The sequence below is a fragment of the Nansenia antarctica genome (genome assembly GCF_963989245.1).
Source record: "Nansenia antarctica genome assembly, chromosome: 3".
Classification (NCBI taxonomy): domain Eukaryota; kingdom Metazoa; phylum Chordata; class Actinopteri; order Argentiniformes; family Microstomatidae; genus Nansenia; species Nansenia antarctica.
The window spans coordinates 78,733,142-78,746,931 of record NC_137688.1 but is presented as its reverse complement, the minus strand read 5'-3'; the positions used below and the strand labels follow the sequence as shown (position 1 = coordinate 78,746,931).

General features: G+C 46.8%; 1 protein-coding gene across 1 annotated transcript in view; it reads right to left on the bottom strand.

The window, feature by feature from the left end:
- Positions 1-784: 784 nt before the first annotated feature.
- LOC308152139 (CLIP-associating protein 1-B-like) overlaps positions 785-13,790 on the bottom strand; it is a gene marked incomplete at both ends in the record, with an annotated part of 61,487 nt that continues 48,481 nt past the window's right edge. The window contains 12 exons of the mRNA XM_080525052.1: positions 785-868; positions 1,509-1,625; positions 3,985-4,191; positions 4,505-4,633; positions 5,166-5,359; positions 5,565-5,621; positions 6,565-6,832; positions 8,084-8,231; positions 11,007-11,120; positions 12,276-12,382; positions 12,878-13,024; positions 13,524-13,619. Coding sequence (XP_080381178.1) covers positions 785-868; positions 1,509-1,625; positions 3,985-4,191; positions 4,505-4,633; positions 5,166-5,359; positions 5,565-5,621; positions 6,565-6,832; positions 8,084-8,231; positions 11,007-11,120; positions 12,276-12,382; positions 12,878-13,024; positions 13,524-13,619 — 1,668 coding nt within the window. The remainder of the gene's footprint in view (positions 869-1,508; positions 1,626-3,984; positions 4,192-4,504; positions 4,634-5,165; positions 5,360-5,564; positions 5,622-6,564; positions 6,833-8,083; positions 8,232-11,006; positions 11,121-12,275; positions 12,383-12,877; positions 13,025-13,523; positions 13,620-13,790) is intronic.

Genomic DNA, 13,790 nt, shown 5'->3' with positions numbered 1-13,790 from the left:
AATTTCCAAGCATGTCAGACAGCAGACACATCCACCAATACTTCCCCTTTTTAATCTATGAAGGGTAATATTGTGATCCTTGTGAAAAGGGAAAAAAACAAGTATTCATCGGTTGTTTGGCCCAAACTACAATGTCTACACAGGCGTTACACACAGGGAATGGACACAGTCTTCTACAGGTTCACTGTACATAATCATTGGCCAGCCAAATGATCATCTTACCACTAATGGACTGAGGTGGAGGTTTAAGATGGTGGATTTTTTTACCTCTTCACAAGGATCCTTAAATACATACAGGCTTAAAAACATATCATTGTTCCCAAGTACAATTGTTTAAGATGGCACATCGCTATTGAATATGCATCGGCATTTCTTAATTACTCGATTTAAAATGCCCTAAAAATTGATCCGTTGCAAGACAAAAACACCAGAGGCAGAGAGGCCGTAGTGTATAGAGCGACACTCTGCGTTTATCGACATCATAGCCTTCCAAAAGGGTTCAGATGTCATTCGAAGCTTGTTACAACTCATTATAACATAGAAAGATGTGAAGTATCACAGTAGAATTTTAAAGGATGTGGAATTAAAGGACCAACGACATACAACAGAAACAAACAAAACAACAAAGAAACACTGATTGCGACCGGCAGATGTTCCTCCAACAGGAACAACAGACCGTGGGGCCTGTAGCAGGAGACCCCGGAGCCGTGGGGGGGTGTGGGGGGAGGCCGGGCCTTGCCTGGATGTTCTTGGCACACGCTCCTGGAACACGGCCATCCGCCGGCTAGTGTGAGGAGATGTCTGAGGAGCTGCTGCTGTTGCTGGTGGACGTCTGGGCCCTCTTGATGTACAAGTTCAGCAGCTTCATCTAGAGGGGAACCAGAGGGAGGTCAGGAAGAAAGACAGGGTTCCCACACCTTCTGAAACATCACATTCAAGCACTTTTCAAGGATTTTCAAGACTCAATTCCCTCAAATTCAAGGACACCAACACGGCACAGACCTAGATGAGAATTTATATAATAGGAACTATCCGCTCACAGACAACAATTAAAAAGAGAGGCTTGAATGTGTGAACACTAGATGGCTTCTCTTGCCTTCTCTTCCACAGCACAGCAAAACAATATATTGTGAAATATGTGTAAAGTTAAGCAATACAGAGACTTATTTACTAGTTGACGAGCTAAGTACATTTTTTTTTTAGATATATATATTTTTTAAATTATTTTTAATTGTTGTTTTTTTAGAGAGAGAGAGAGAGAGAGAGAGAGAGAGAGGGGGGGGGGGAATTTAAGCACTTTCAATGACCCATGTCTATTTAAAAAAAAATGTAAGACCTTGATTTTTTTTCTTCAAATTCACAAACTTTCATGGATTTCAAGGACCCGTGGGAACCCTGTAAAGACGACGTTTACCCCCCCCCACGACCCTGTCGGTCTGACCTGGGGGGCGTTGGAATGAGAATGTGATGAGTGATCGTTTTTAAAACCCCTCCAACAGGGCTGTTACCTTGCTGCCAGTGAGCTGTGCCAAATAAGGTTTGAGCTCTTCACCAATCACAGAGTAGATGGCCACCAGGCAGAAGACGCTGGCCTTGCGTACGCTGCTCTCTGTGTTGTCGTAGCCCTGCAGAGACACCGTCAGAGACACCATCAGAGACACCATCAGAGACACCGTCAGAGACACCGTCAGAGACACCGTCAGAGACACCGTCAGAGACACCGTCAGAGACACCGTCAGAGACACCGTCAGAGACACCACCGCCACACAGTTACAAACAGAGGAGACTGGACACTCAAAGTGCCTGTGTGCTTTCAATAAAACATTCCCTGCTACTTGTCCTTACTCAACCAAATCTCCAGCATTTAAACTATTTCACCATAGTCATAGGCAGGCTGATAGGCATAGGCAATAATGCACTGTGAATCAGCAGTGTTAGGAGAGTAGAGTTAGGCAGATATCTCAATTTGGCCAAAATATGACTTGAGGCATTGATGATGAAGTTATGCTATGATGCTATGAGGGCCATAATGAGGCTAACCATACAGGTGCAACTCAAAAAATTAGAATATCGTGCAAAAGTTCATTTATTTCAGTAATTCAACTTAAAGGGTTAAACTTAAATATTATATAGACTCATTACATGCAAAGTGAGATATTTCAAGCCTTTATTTGTTATAATTTGGATGATTATGGCTTACAGCTTATGAAAACCCCAAATTAAATATCTCAGAAAATCAGAATATTGTGAAAAGGTTCAATATTGTAGGCTCTAGTGTCACACTCTAATCTGCCAATTAATCCAAAACACCTGCAAAGGGTTCCTGAGCCTTTAAATGGTCTCTCAGTCTGGTTCAGTAGAATTCACAATCATGGGGAAGGCTGCTGACCTGACAGTTGTGCAGAAAACCATCATCGACACCCTCCACAAGGAGGGAAAGCCTCAAAAGGTAATTGCGAAATAAGTTGGATGTTCGCAAAGTGCTGTATCAAAGCACATTAATAGAAAATTAAGTGGAAGGAAAAAGTGTGGAAGAAAAAGGTGCACAAATAACAGGGATGACCGCAGCCTGGAGAGGATTGTCAGGAAAAGGCCATTCAAATGTGTGGGGGAGCTTCACAAGGAGTGGACTGAGGCTGGAGTTAGTGCATCAAGAGCCACCACACACAGACGGATCCTGGACATGGGCTTCAAATGTAGGATTCCTCTTGTAAAGCCGCTCCTGAACAACAAACAACGTCAGAAGCGTCTGACCTGGGCTAAAGAAAAAAAGAACTGGTCTGTTGCTCAGTGGTCCAAAGTTCTCTTCTCTGATGAGAGCAAATTTTGCCTCTCATTTGGAAACCAATGTCCCAGAGTCTGGAGGAAGAATGGAGAGGCACACAACCCAAGACACTTGAAGTCCAGTGTGAAGTTTCCACAGTCTGTGTTGATTTGGGGAGCCATGTCATCTGCTGGTGTTGGTCCACTGTGCTTTATTAAGTCCACAGTCAACGCAGCCGTCTACCAGGACATTTTAGAGCACTTCATGCTTCCTTCGGCAGACAAGCTTTATGGAGATGCTGACTTCATTTTCCAGCAGGACTTGGCACCTGCCCACACTGCCAAACGTACCAAAACCTGGTTAAATGACGATGGGATTCCTGTGCTTGATTGGCCAGCAAACTCGCCTGACCTGAACCCCATAGAGAACCTTTGGGGCATTGCCAAGAGAAAGATGAGAGACATGAGGCCGAACAATGCAGAAGAGCTGAAGGCCGCTATTGAAGCATCCTGGTCTTCCATAACACCTCAGCAGTGCCACAGGCTGATAGCATCCATGCCACGCCGCATTGAGGCAGTAATTCATGCAAAAGGGGCCCAAACCAAGTACTGAGTACATATGCATGATTATACTTTTCAGAGGGCTGACATTTCTGTATTTAAAATCATTTTCTTATTGATTTCATGTAATATTCTAATTTTCTGAGATATCTAATTTGGGGTTTTCATAAGCTGTAAGCCATAATCATCAAATTTATAACAAATAAAGGCTTGAAATATCTCGCTTTGCATGTAATGAGTCTATATAATATCTAAGTTTAACCCCTTTAAGTTGAATTACTGAAATAAATGAACTTTTACACGATATTAAAATGTTTTGAGTTGCACCTGTATGTTCCATCACCCCTTCCTGAGCGTGTTGGGTAACGTCAGAGCGTTACGTTAGTTGTCGCTGCTTTATTAGGGTTAGGGACGTTGATTTGCAGTATAATCATAATTTATTGCTTTCATACATGCCAAAAATGGCTTACTCACTTGTGCAGAAATAAAACAAACAAACAAACTCAGCGCCAAAGCGGTCAAAACCCCGACAACAACAACAAAAGTTCTACCCTTTATACCTGCCTCAGGTAACGTGACAGCGCCACCCCATGCCCACACAGTGAATTACACATAACTATCCCAGCAACATATCTGGCTCTGACAGCGATGGTAACATACCTGCAAGAGGCCAGGGATGATGTCGGGCAGCAGCTGGTGCAGGGAGTCCTTGGTGATGCGCTCGATGACCTTGGTCTGCATCTTGATGGCGGCCAGGTTGATGGGGTAGTCGGCCGTCTGGACGATGGGGCACAGCACCTTGATGCACTGCTCCGGGTGGATGGAGCTGGCCAGGGTGGCCGCCGCCTCCTCTGCTGCCCGCACCACCTACAGGGGGGGGAGGGCAGGGGTGACGAGGCCTGGAGGTTCTAATGGAGCAACAATGCTCAATGCTCTATCAATGCTCAATGCTCAATCAATGCTCAATGCTCTATCAATGCTCAATGCTCTATAACCGTGCAATATGTTTACATTCTTGTGTTTAGGTTTACATACACTGTATATAAGTCTACTAGTTCATATTATGTTGATAAAAGTACACAGCTACTGCAACGGGTACACCAGTATGAAATGCAACAATCACATCAAATAAAACATCCCAAACAATCCCAAATGATGTCAATGCGATTCCTGTACTCACTTCCTTGTGGGAGTCTTTGTGGGCCTCCAGGGTTTTCATGATGGTGAGTTCTGCATAGTTCTTAAAGCGGGCCGGCTGGTTCCTCAGGATCTCCTTCAGCACCCTCAGCGCCAGGGCCCGGATGGTGTACTGCAGGAGAGGACAGGGTCAGGCTAACACACATGACTGGGGAGGGGTGCAAAAAGCATGTTTTTAGGACAGTGTTTTAATGCCTGAGTGTGTATGTGTTTTTAGGACACTGTTTTAGAGCCAGAGTGAGAGAGTGAGTGAGTGAGTGAGTGTGTATGTGTGTGAACAGACCTATCTCTAAGCCACGCCCCCTTTGAAAACTCGGACAAACAAACAACACTCGCTCAAATTCTTCACTGACAGTGACTGACTGACCGTGACCGAATGACATTCAATTACTTACAATGGCGGGAGTTGGCAAATGTCTGATTTACCAGTAAGTAATAGACATGTTTTTTTAAACACAACAAGAATATTTTGTCTAGAAGCTTTTCACCATCAGATATTAGTGAGTTGTTTGTCCGAGTTTTCTGCCTGTAGTGACTTTTGCCGTGATATGAATGGACAATTTCTATTTTCGGGCGCGGCTTAGCGATAGGTCCATTGACAGCGCCATCACTCGGCGGTGTTCCCTACTACGTGTGTCCCTTACGTCCTTGTCCCCCAGCGTCTCCAGCAGCAGCAGCAGCATGGTCTTGAAGTGCTCCTCCCACACCGCCAGGCTGTCCTCCCGCGACACCTTCAGCAGCTCCACCAGGGCCGCCCGCCGCTCCTCCGCCCGCTCCCCGGGGCTGGACAGCTCCTTCAGCAGGTCCCCCACCAGCTCCAGCTGCTCCCCGGGGTCCACTGTGGATGACACCAATAATAATCATAATAATAATAATGCATTTTATTTGTATTGCACTTTTCATTCAAAAGAATCTCAGAGTGCTACAGAGCAGAGTTAAAAACCGCCTAAAACATAATAAGTTAAAAACAAAAACCGCCTAAAACATAATAAGTTTAAAACAAAAACCTCCTAAAACATAATAAGTTAAAAACATGCCTTTACCGGACGAGAAACTCCTGGTGTGCAGAATCTTGTTCTCTCCGCAGTCTCGGTGACGGCCTGCTGGGAAGAGGAGAGAGAAAGGAGAGAGGGTGAGAGAGAGGAGAGGGTGAGAGAGAGGAGAGAGGGTGAGAGAGAGGAGAGGATGAGAGAGGAGATGGTGAGAGAGAGGAGAGGGTGAGAGAGAGGAGAGGGTGAGAGGAGAGGGTGAGAGAGAGGAGAGGATGAAAGAGGAGAGGGTGAGAGAGAGGAGAGGGTGAGAGAGAGGAGAGGGTGAGAGAGAGGAGAGGGTGAGAGAGAGGAGAGGGTGAGAGAGAGGAGAGGGTGAGAGAGAGGAGAGGATGAGAGGAGAGGAGAGGAGAGGGTGAGAGAGAGGAGAGGGTGAGAGAGAGGGTGAGAGAGGAGAGGGTGAGAGAGAGGAGAGGGTGAGAGAGAGGAGGGTGAGAGAGAGGAGGGTGAGAGAGGAGAGGGTGAGAGAGAGGAGAGGATGAGAGAGGAGATGGTGAGAGAGAGGAGAGGGTGAGAGAGAGGAGAGGGTGAGAGAGAGGAGAGAGTGAGAGAGAGGAGAGGGTGAGAGAGGAGAGGGTGAGAGAGAGGAGAGGATGAGAGAGGGATGCCGTTGGCCGGGACTCCGGCTGGGACCTTAACACTAGAACAGCCATGAGGGGTCATGTGAGTATTATTTTCTTTTTATATCTTTGCATTCGATCAAATTTCAGGACCCTCCTTTCATGACTTTTCCTAGATATGTGCGTTCTACCACCCAGTAACCTTACATTTCTAAAATCACATCAGGATAAGCTAATATAAAGCTATTTTGACGTTTTTCGGTGTAGGAAGCAGGCTAATATACAAGCGGCCAACTAGTGGTCGTTGTGTGTAAATAGCAGCTTGAGCATTGTAAAGACTATGGTCATTTGACCCCCGAGGAGGCTCTTTCAGTAGGTAAAAAGAGCACGGCTGTTCTAGTGTTAAACGCCACGCCACGTCCTCTGAGACTCACCGTCCCCCAGCTGCTCCACGTCGTCCTCGTACACCGTGTCCTTCAGGGTGCCCTTGTCGTAGGCGCTGATGGTGTCTGTGTAGTTGTAGGGGTTGTAGGGGTTGTAGTCGCGGCCGTGGTGCCCGCGCGGCCCGGCGAACGGCCGGGAGGAGGGGGTGTTGAGTAAGGAGGTCTTGTTGTCCAGGGCTGTGCGCCCGCCCCCCCCGCCCCCCTCCACCACGTCCAACCCTGAGCGATGGTCCAGGTCTGAGGACGCGCCCACACCTGTCTGGGGGGGGGCAGGAGGGAAGACACAACGGTCACAAGGTTGTAGCAAACTGGGTGTGAACAAGTTGCACAACCCTGGGGAGGGGGGGGGGGGGGGGGTGTCAAACATGCTTCCACTTAGAAAGCGAGGTTGTGATTAGAGTCACATGTAAATGTAAATGTAAATGTAAATGAGTCGACTCTCTAACAGTGGAGACTCTCTAACAGTGGAGACTCTCTAACAGTGGAGACTCGCTAACAGTGGAAAAATAGTGCGTTGCTAAGGCTACGGTCGTTATAATACCGTAGAGGTCGACAATTGGGTGGGGAAAAAAGAACTGACAGATTTTAGATGACAATGTGGGTGTCTTGTAGTACTTGTGTGTGGCTCAACAGTTTAAGTAAGTAAGTAAGTAAGTAAGTAAGTAAAGTGTATTTATATAGCACCTATCACAGACCAGCGGTCACAAAGTGCTTTACATATATACAAACATAATTAAAGAGCAAAAGTAATAGCAGGTTAAAAGAAATAGGTAAACAAGTGAAAATAAAAACAAGAAACAAATAACAAGTGTACAACGAATAATAACAAGACACAAAAAGACAGGTTTTTGGGGGTTGCCAAAAGCCTGTCTGTACAGGACAGTCTTGAGCTGTTTTTTTTTTATAAATTTGTTTTTCAGATTTTATCCCTTTTTCACCCAATTTGGTATCCAATTGAACCCAACCTAGTATTCAATTATCCCCTGCCTATTGCGTAGGATCCGCCGCACGACCCCGTGGCCGGCAGCCCCAGAGGAGATCGCCAGGCAGACTAGCTGACTGGCTCCTCGAGCCCAGCACCGTTACTCCAGCACCAGACGGGGGCGGTGTTGCACGACGGATCCTTGTCCGGAAATAGTCCTATACCCCCCTTTGGGAGCGGCCGCTCAATATGCCGCTCCCTGTGTGCCCCGGCCATATCCGGGTCTGGCGAGACCGGGATTCGATCCCAGTCCCCGGTGGGCAGCTTGCACTAGTGGCTAATGCTTAGACCGCTGCGCCACCGCGGGGCTGAAGTCTTGAGCTGTTTTTTAAAAGCCTCGACCGAGACCGCTGTTCTAATTCCAAGGGAAGAACATTCCAAAGTTTGGGGGCCACGGTTTGGAATGCTCGAGTGAGCAGTGATACCTGCTTCCCCCAGTCCATGACAGATGTTTTGAGGGACTCCCCCAGCAGGTCACTGAGGGGGTGGGGGGGTGTATACAGTTGTAGGGGGGGGGGGCTCACTCACCACATGGTCCCTCTTGCAGTCCCGTCGGCCAGGCTCTAGGAGGTCCTCCTGGCTGCGGAAGCTGAAGTTCTGGATGGCCTCGGTGACGCCTCGCAGGGAGCTGTAGATCTCCTCAGAGTTGAGGTTCTCCGTGTCGTACTCCAACGTGCTTCAGGCGAGGAGAGGAGAGAAGAGGAGGGAGGGTCGTTATACACACAGCAGCACCGGACGCATTCCACTAGTACACGCAAACAGCAAGAGAAAAAAAGCAGTCTGGCTTCCTTCTCTATTTAACACTAGAACAGCCGCGAGTAAAGAACGTTTTCATATCTTTGCAATCGATCAAATTTCAGGACCCTCCTTTCATGACTTGTCCTAGATATGTGCGTTCTACCACCCAGTATCCTTACATGTTCAAAATCACATCAGGATAAGCTAGTATAAAGATATTTTGCCATTTTTCTGTGTAGGAAGCAGGCTAATTTACAAGCGGCCATCTAGTGGTCGTTGTGTGTAAATAGCAGCTTGAGCATTGTAAAAATGCTATTAAGCGGCTCCAGTAGTAGTAAGTAAGTAAGTAAAGCTTTATTTATATAGCGCATTTAGTACATGAAATGCAACACAAAGCTAAAAAAAAAGGTAAAAAGGCACGGTTGTTAAAGTGTTGTTGTCATAATAGATCTAGAGAGAGTACAGTGCATGTAGACAGGGCCGCTTTAAGGGGGGGCTAGCTGGGGCGGTGGCACAGGGCCTCGCGCTTTGGAGGGCCTCGCGTGAGGCAGGGTAAAAATAAAGAAATAAAGAAATTGGCATTTTGACGCCAGCTGCAGGAGTAAGCACTCCCTACTCTGCTTGCTTGCATTGCGTTGCGTTGCATTATAAGCACTTCTCTCTCTGCTTTCCCTCGCGTACATTCGAATGCATGAAAAAATGTCTTTTTTATTTTTTTCGATGCCTCAGCCCTCTGTTTAATGTGGCCAGGGTAAGCATGCTTACCAGCCAATCAGTAGTTCTTTCATTCCGATAAGAGCTACTTTCTCTCGCCTGGCAGAATAGCTTATGTTAGCTAGCTCAAACGATCTAAATAATAATAATCAATAAGGATAACTTGCTTGATTTTGTGAATATGGACATTACTGTCAGCGACCTAAAGGGATTTCGTAGACTGGACTGGAAAAACAGAACTACTGGCTAAAGGCCGCCCGAAGCCACCGCTCACCGATCTTCACACCCAGAAAGGGAGAGTCGCTAGGGGCTACAGCAAGCCTGGTATGAGCGGTTTATATGATTTATATGATTCGCGAGGCTGGTGGCGATCTATGCTTGTTTATATGGTTTGAGTACTGCTGTGCTGCTGGTTATGGCTTCTTATTTAAGACTTCCTCTGCTTTTACCTTTGAATGTAGGCCTGTGCTGTTGTGTTTGGAGAGAGAGCTGCTTAATCAATCGCTGAGATAGGCCTAATGTCGCTGTCCGTGCCAGTGGTTCTGGACCAAAAGTGTTTGAGCGAGATAGAGAGGGAGGGTTTGTGATGTGATGTCAAGTGCCTGTGTGACAAAGTGTGAAAAGAAAGTGTGTTGTGAGTTTACTATGGAGGATGGAAACGGTGTGTGTCTGTGTTGTGCGTGTGTGCGTTTGCGATGTTGAAACTGGACTTGTAGATTTCAGCAGGTTGGCTACTTGAAAAGATCTTGGTTCAAAAAAGATTGAACAATGAGCACCCCTGATATAGTCGAAACTGGCAACTGTTTTTTTTGTTTTTGGTAATCTGATCACAAAGTGACACTACAGTATATCAGTGGGTTCTAGGGCATCAAAATTGCATTTCCTTGAAACTGCGTTCACTGATAGCGTGTATTATTATTATTTGTGTAATTATGTGTAGTGTTGTTCCGATACCGATACTAGTATCGGCATGGCCACCGATACGCACAAAAATGCTGGTATCGGTATCGGCGAGTACTTTACAAAAACGTTTTTTTTTTTTTTTTTACTTAAGTTTTACAAAAACTTTACGGGCCGGTTTCAGAGACAAGGCTTAAGGCTAGTCCTGGACTAAATCACACTTTCAATGTAAAATCTCCATTGAAGATGTTTTTTAGTCTAGGATTAGGCTTAATCCTTGTCTGTGAAACCGGCCCTACGAGTTTTACAAAGGTTTTGAGCAGTGCCAGACTAAGTGTTAGCAATAATTTTACATCAAGGTGAGTATGCGGCTCAAAAAACATGTTTTTTTGTTTTGTTTTTTCAAACGCCGTGGTATCGGATCGGTACTCGGTATCGGCAAGTACTGCACGGTCAGGTATCGGTATCGGTATCGGGATCAAAAAATGGTATCGGAACAACACTAATTATGTGTATTTCTATATCTTATGCTTACCCAATCTAAAAGCTCACGGCACGTGCCTGGTGTCGCGCGGTTATAATAGTAGCCTACATCATTATAAAAGGCCTTGCAAATCTGACTTCGCACAGGGCCTCGCATATCTCCCAAGCGGCCCTGCATGTAGGCCTGTGTATATGTACATGCAGTGCATACTGACAAAGACATAGAGGAACAGAGAGAGGGAGTCAAAGGGTTCGTGAGGGGATTGCTGAAGTGAACAATCACAATATGCTGTTGAGTGGGGAAAAAAATGGGTGAAAAAAAACAATATTTCTCTGTGTGGCGTAGGAAAATCAGGGGTTTTCCCTAGTATGAGAGGAACGTTAAACACATCAGAGGTAAACTGGTAAGGGACAGTCGAAAAAGTGTTGAACAGATTTAACAAAAGCTAAGGCGGGGTCCTAACATACCCAAGGACATTGGAAGAGAATCTCAATAGAAGTGTTAGGCTCAGACAAGGAGAGGGAATTTAAATAACTTTGTGATGCATTCTGGGAGTGTTTCCTTCTCATCCTCATCCCACATGCTGTGATCCCCCCAGCAGAGAGGGCGTGTTACCTGGGCGAGTAAGCGCGTCGCAGGGCCTTGAGGGAGGGGGCGGCGGGGGTGGAGAGAGGAGGGAAGGGAGGGGGATACTTTGAGAGGCCGTCGGCGCTCCAACCCCAGAGCCGACTGTTTCCACAGCGCAGCCAATGAGGAAGGGGCGGGCGGACGAGGGAAGAACGGGAGCAGGGAGAAGGAGCAGGAGACAAAGAAGGGAGGGGGAGAGTCCCAAGGGAGGAAAAGAGGAAAAGTGAGAAAGGGACAGAAACGGAAAGAGAAAATAAACCCCCCCCCCCTGTTCTGAGAGGCGTTATTAGCAAAGAGTCAGTAAACAGCATCGGTAAGCATCAGAATCCCATAAAATAAAAAAAAACTAACCTGTTTTCAGACCAGAGGTCACACACTTTGACTGTCTACTATGGATGACATCACAGACCAGAGGTCACACACTTTGACTGTCTACTGTGGATGACATCACAGACCAGAGGTCACACACTTTGACTGTCTACTGTGGATGACATCACAGACCAGAGGTCACACACTTTGACTGTCTACTGTGGATGACATCACAGACCAGAGGTCACACACTTTGACTGTCTACTGTGGATGACATCACAGACCAGAGGTCACACACTTTGACTTTCTACTGTGGATGACATCACAGACCAGAGGTCACACACTTTGACTGTCTACTGTGGATGACATCACAGACCAGAGGTCACACACAATGACTGCGTTTACATGCACACCATATTCCGATTAAGGTCAATATTCGGGTTATTGTAATATTCCGAATAAGGTGTTTACATGCGCTGTAGCAACTGGAATATTGCGTTTACGTGTTAATTGGCATATTCCCGTGGTTCGGCGGGACAATAGTTGTTACTATAGTAACGTTAGTGTTGGTAGCTTGGTTGTGGTCGTTGAGCGGGCGTTAACCCACAGCTAGGCCATAATACTCCATTATTAGCAAAGAGTTAGTAAACAGCGTCGGTAGGCATCAGAAAACCTAACCCTGTTTTCAGAACGTAAAAAAAAACGCATCTATAACCAAATGTTACTTCTGACAAGGCTGACGTCAGCTGTGTCGTGGTACTACCACTCTGGGACACGCTAGTATGAAACCAGTATCCAAGTTGACCGTGTCATGGGGCTGAGGAGGGCCTTACCTGGAGGAGAGCCCTCCGTCAGAGCAGGTGGTGGGGAGGTGAGGGGGAGGGCCTTACCTGGGGGAGAGCCCTCCGTCAGAGCAGGTGGTGGGGGAGGTGAGGGAGAGGGCCTTACCTGGGGGAGAGCCCTCCGTCGGAGCAGGTGGTGGGGGAGGTGAGGGGGCTGCTGCGGCTGCCAGGGTGTCTGGGATGCGAGCGGCCGATGGTGTTACTGGGAGAGGCCTGGAGACGGACAAGAGAACAGTGAACGTCTCAGGGACTGCCGTAATAGACCTATCGCTAAGCCACGCCCCAAAATAGAAATTGTCCAATCATATCACAGCAAAAGTCACTACGGGCAGAAAACTTGGACAAACAACTCGCTAATATCTGATGGTGAAAAGCTTCTAGACTAAATATTCGTGTCATCTTTAAAAAAAAACATGTCTATTACTTACTTCTAAATCAGAAATTTGAACATTTGTATATTTTGTATATTTTCCAGGCCATCTATTTGGCCCGCATCTGTACGTTATCATAATGACTGTGACAAGATGGGGTAGCCTAGAGGTTAGAGAGGCCGGCAAGCAATCAGAAGGTTTCTGGTTCGATCGCCGCCTCAGGAGGGAGCTGCACGTGCCCTTGAGCAAGGCACTTAACCCCTAATTGCTCCAAGGGGGCGATAAATCGGTAAAGGTAAAAAAAAAAACATGTGTGGGGGCAGGGGGCAGGCTTTACCACTCCGCTGGTGTTACTGGAGTTCCTCAGATGGTTGTGCAGCAGCTTGGTGGCCCCGTCCTGGAAGGTCTTGGGCAAGGCCCCCAGCAGCATGGTGAACTCTGGGGTGTTCAGCTCAAACAGGGCGATGAGCACCACCTGGGCAGCCTGACACACACACGCGGGACACCACAAGGAGGGAGCGTGAGTGAGGAGGAAGCTCCCCAAATCAAAGCAAACAGACAAACTTGAAAAGTACTGTTAGGCACTTCCATAGTACACAGACAACACTGTGTACACGTCCTTGAGAAAGAGAGAGAGAATTTATTTTTCGGTTTTGGTTAAAGCATTCAGTCAGGGTCAGTCGAGTTAAAAACCACATTGTCAGGGTTTTGGTATCGGACCAGTATCAAATAGTTCCTGCCCTGGTAGAAATCACATGCACTTTTCGGTGGACCCACAATCATCACCAACAACAAAAACCCCCCCCAAAAAGTGGCAGCAGCAGACATTCACACTTATGTAATAATAATAATAATAATAATAATAATAACATAATGCCAATGAAAGCATAACCAGGCCTGTATCTGTCGGGGTAAAGCCGGGGTTAGAGAGAGAGGAGAGAGAGAGGTTATGTTCAGGCCATGCTTCTAGACGAGGCTTCTACCTGCTTGCACCTCTCCTCCAGGTTACCCTCTCCAGGCAGAGAGGCCACCGTGCTGGGTCTGCCTGACAACTCCTCGCCTGCCCAGTTGTGAACCGTCTGGGGTTCCACAACGCAGGGAGATGTCAAGTTTAAAATACAAAAAGAAAGAAAGAAAGAAAAAAGAACTAAGCAAAACGGAAAAAAACGGAAAAAGGAAGAAGGGAAGAGACGGACCTTTTCTGAGAGGTTCGGATGAACAGAATGTGGGTGTGGTGCGTTTTTTTTTTT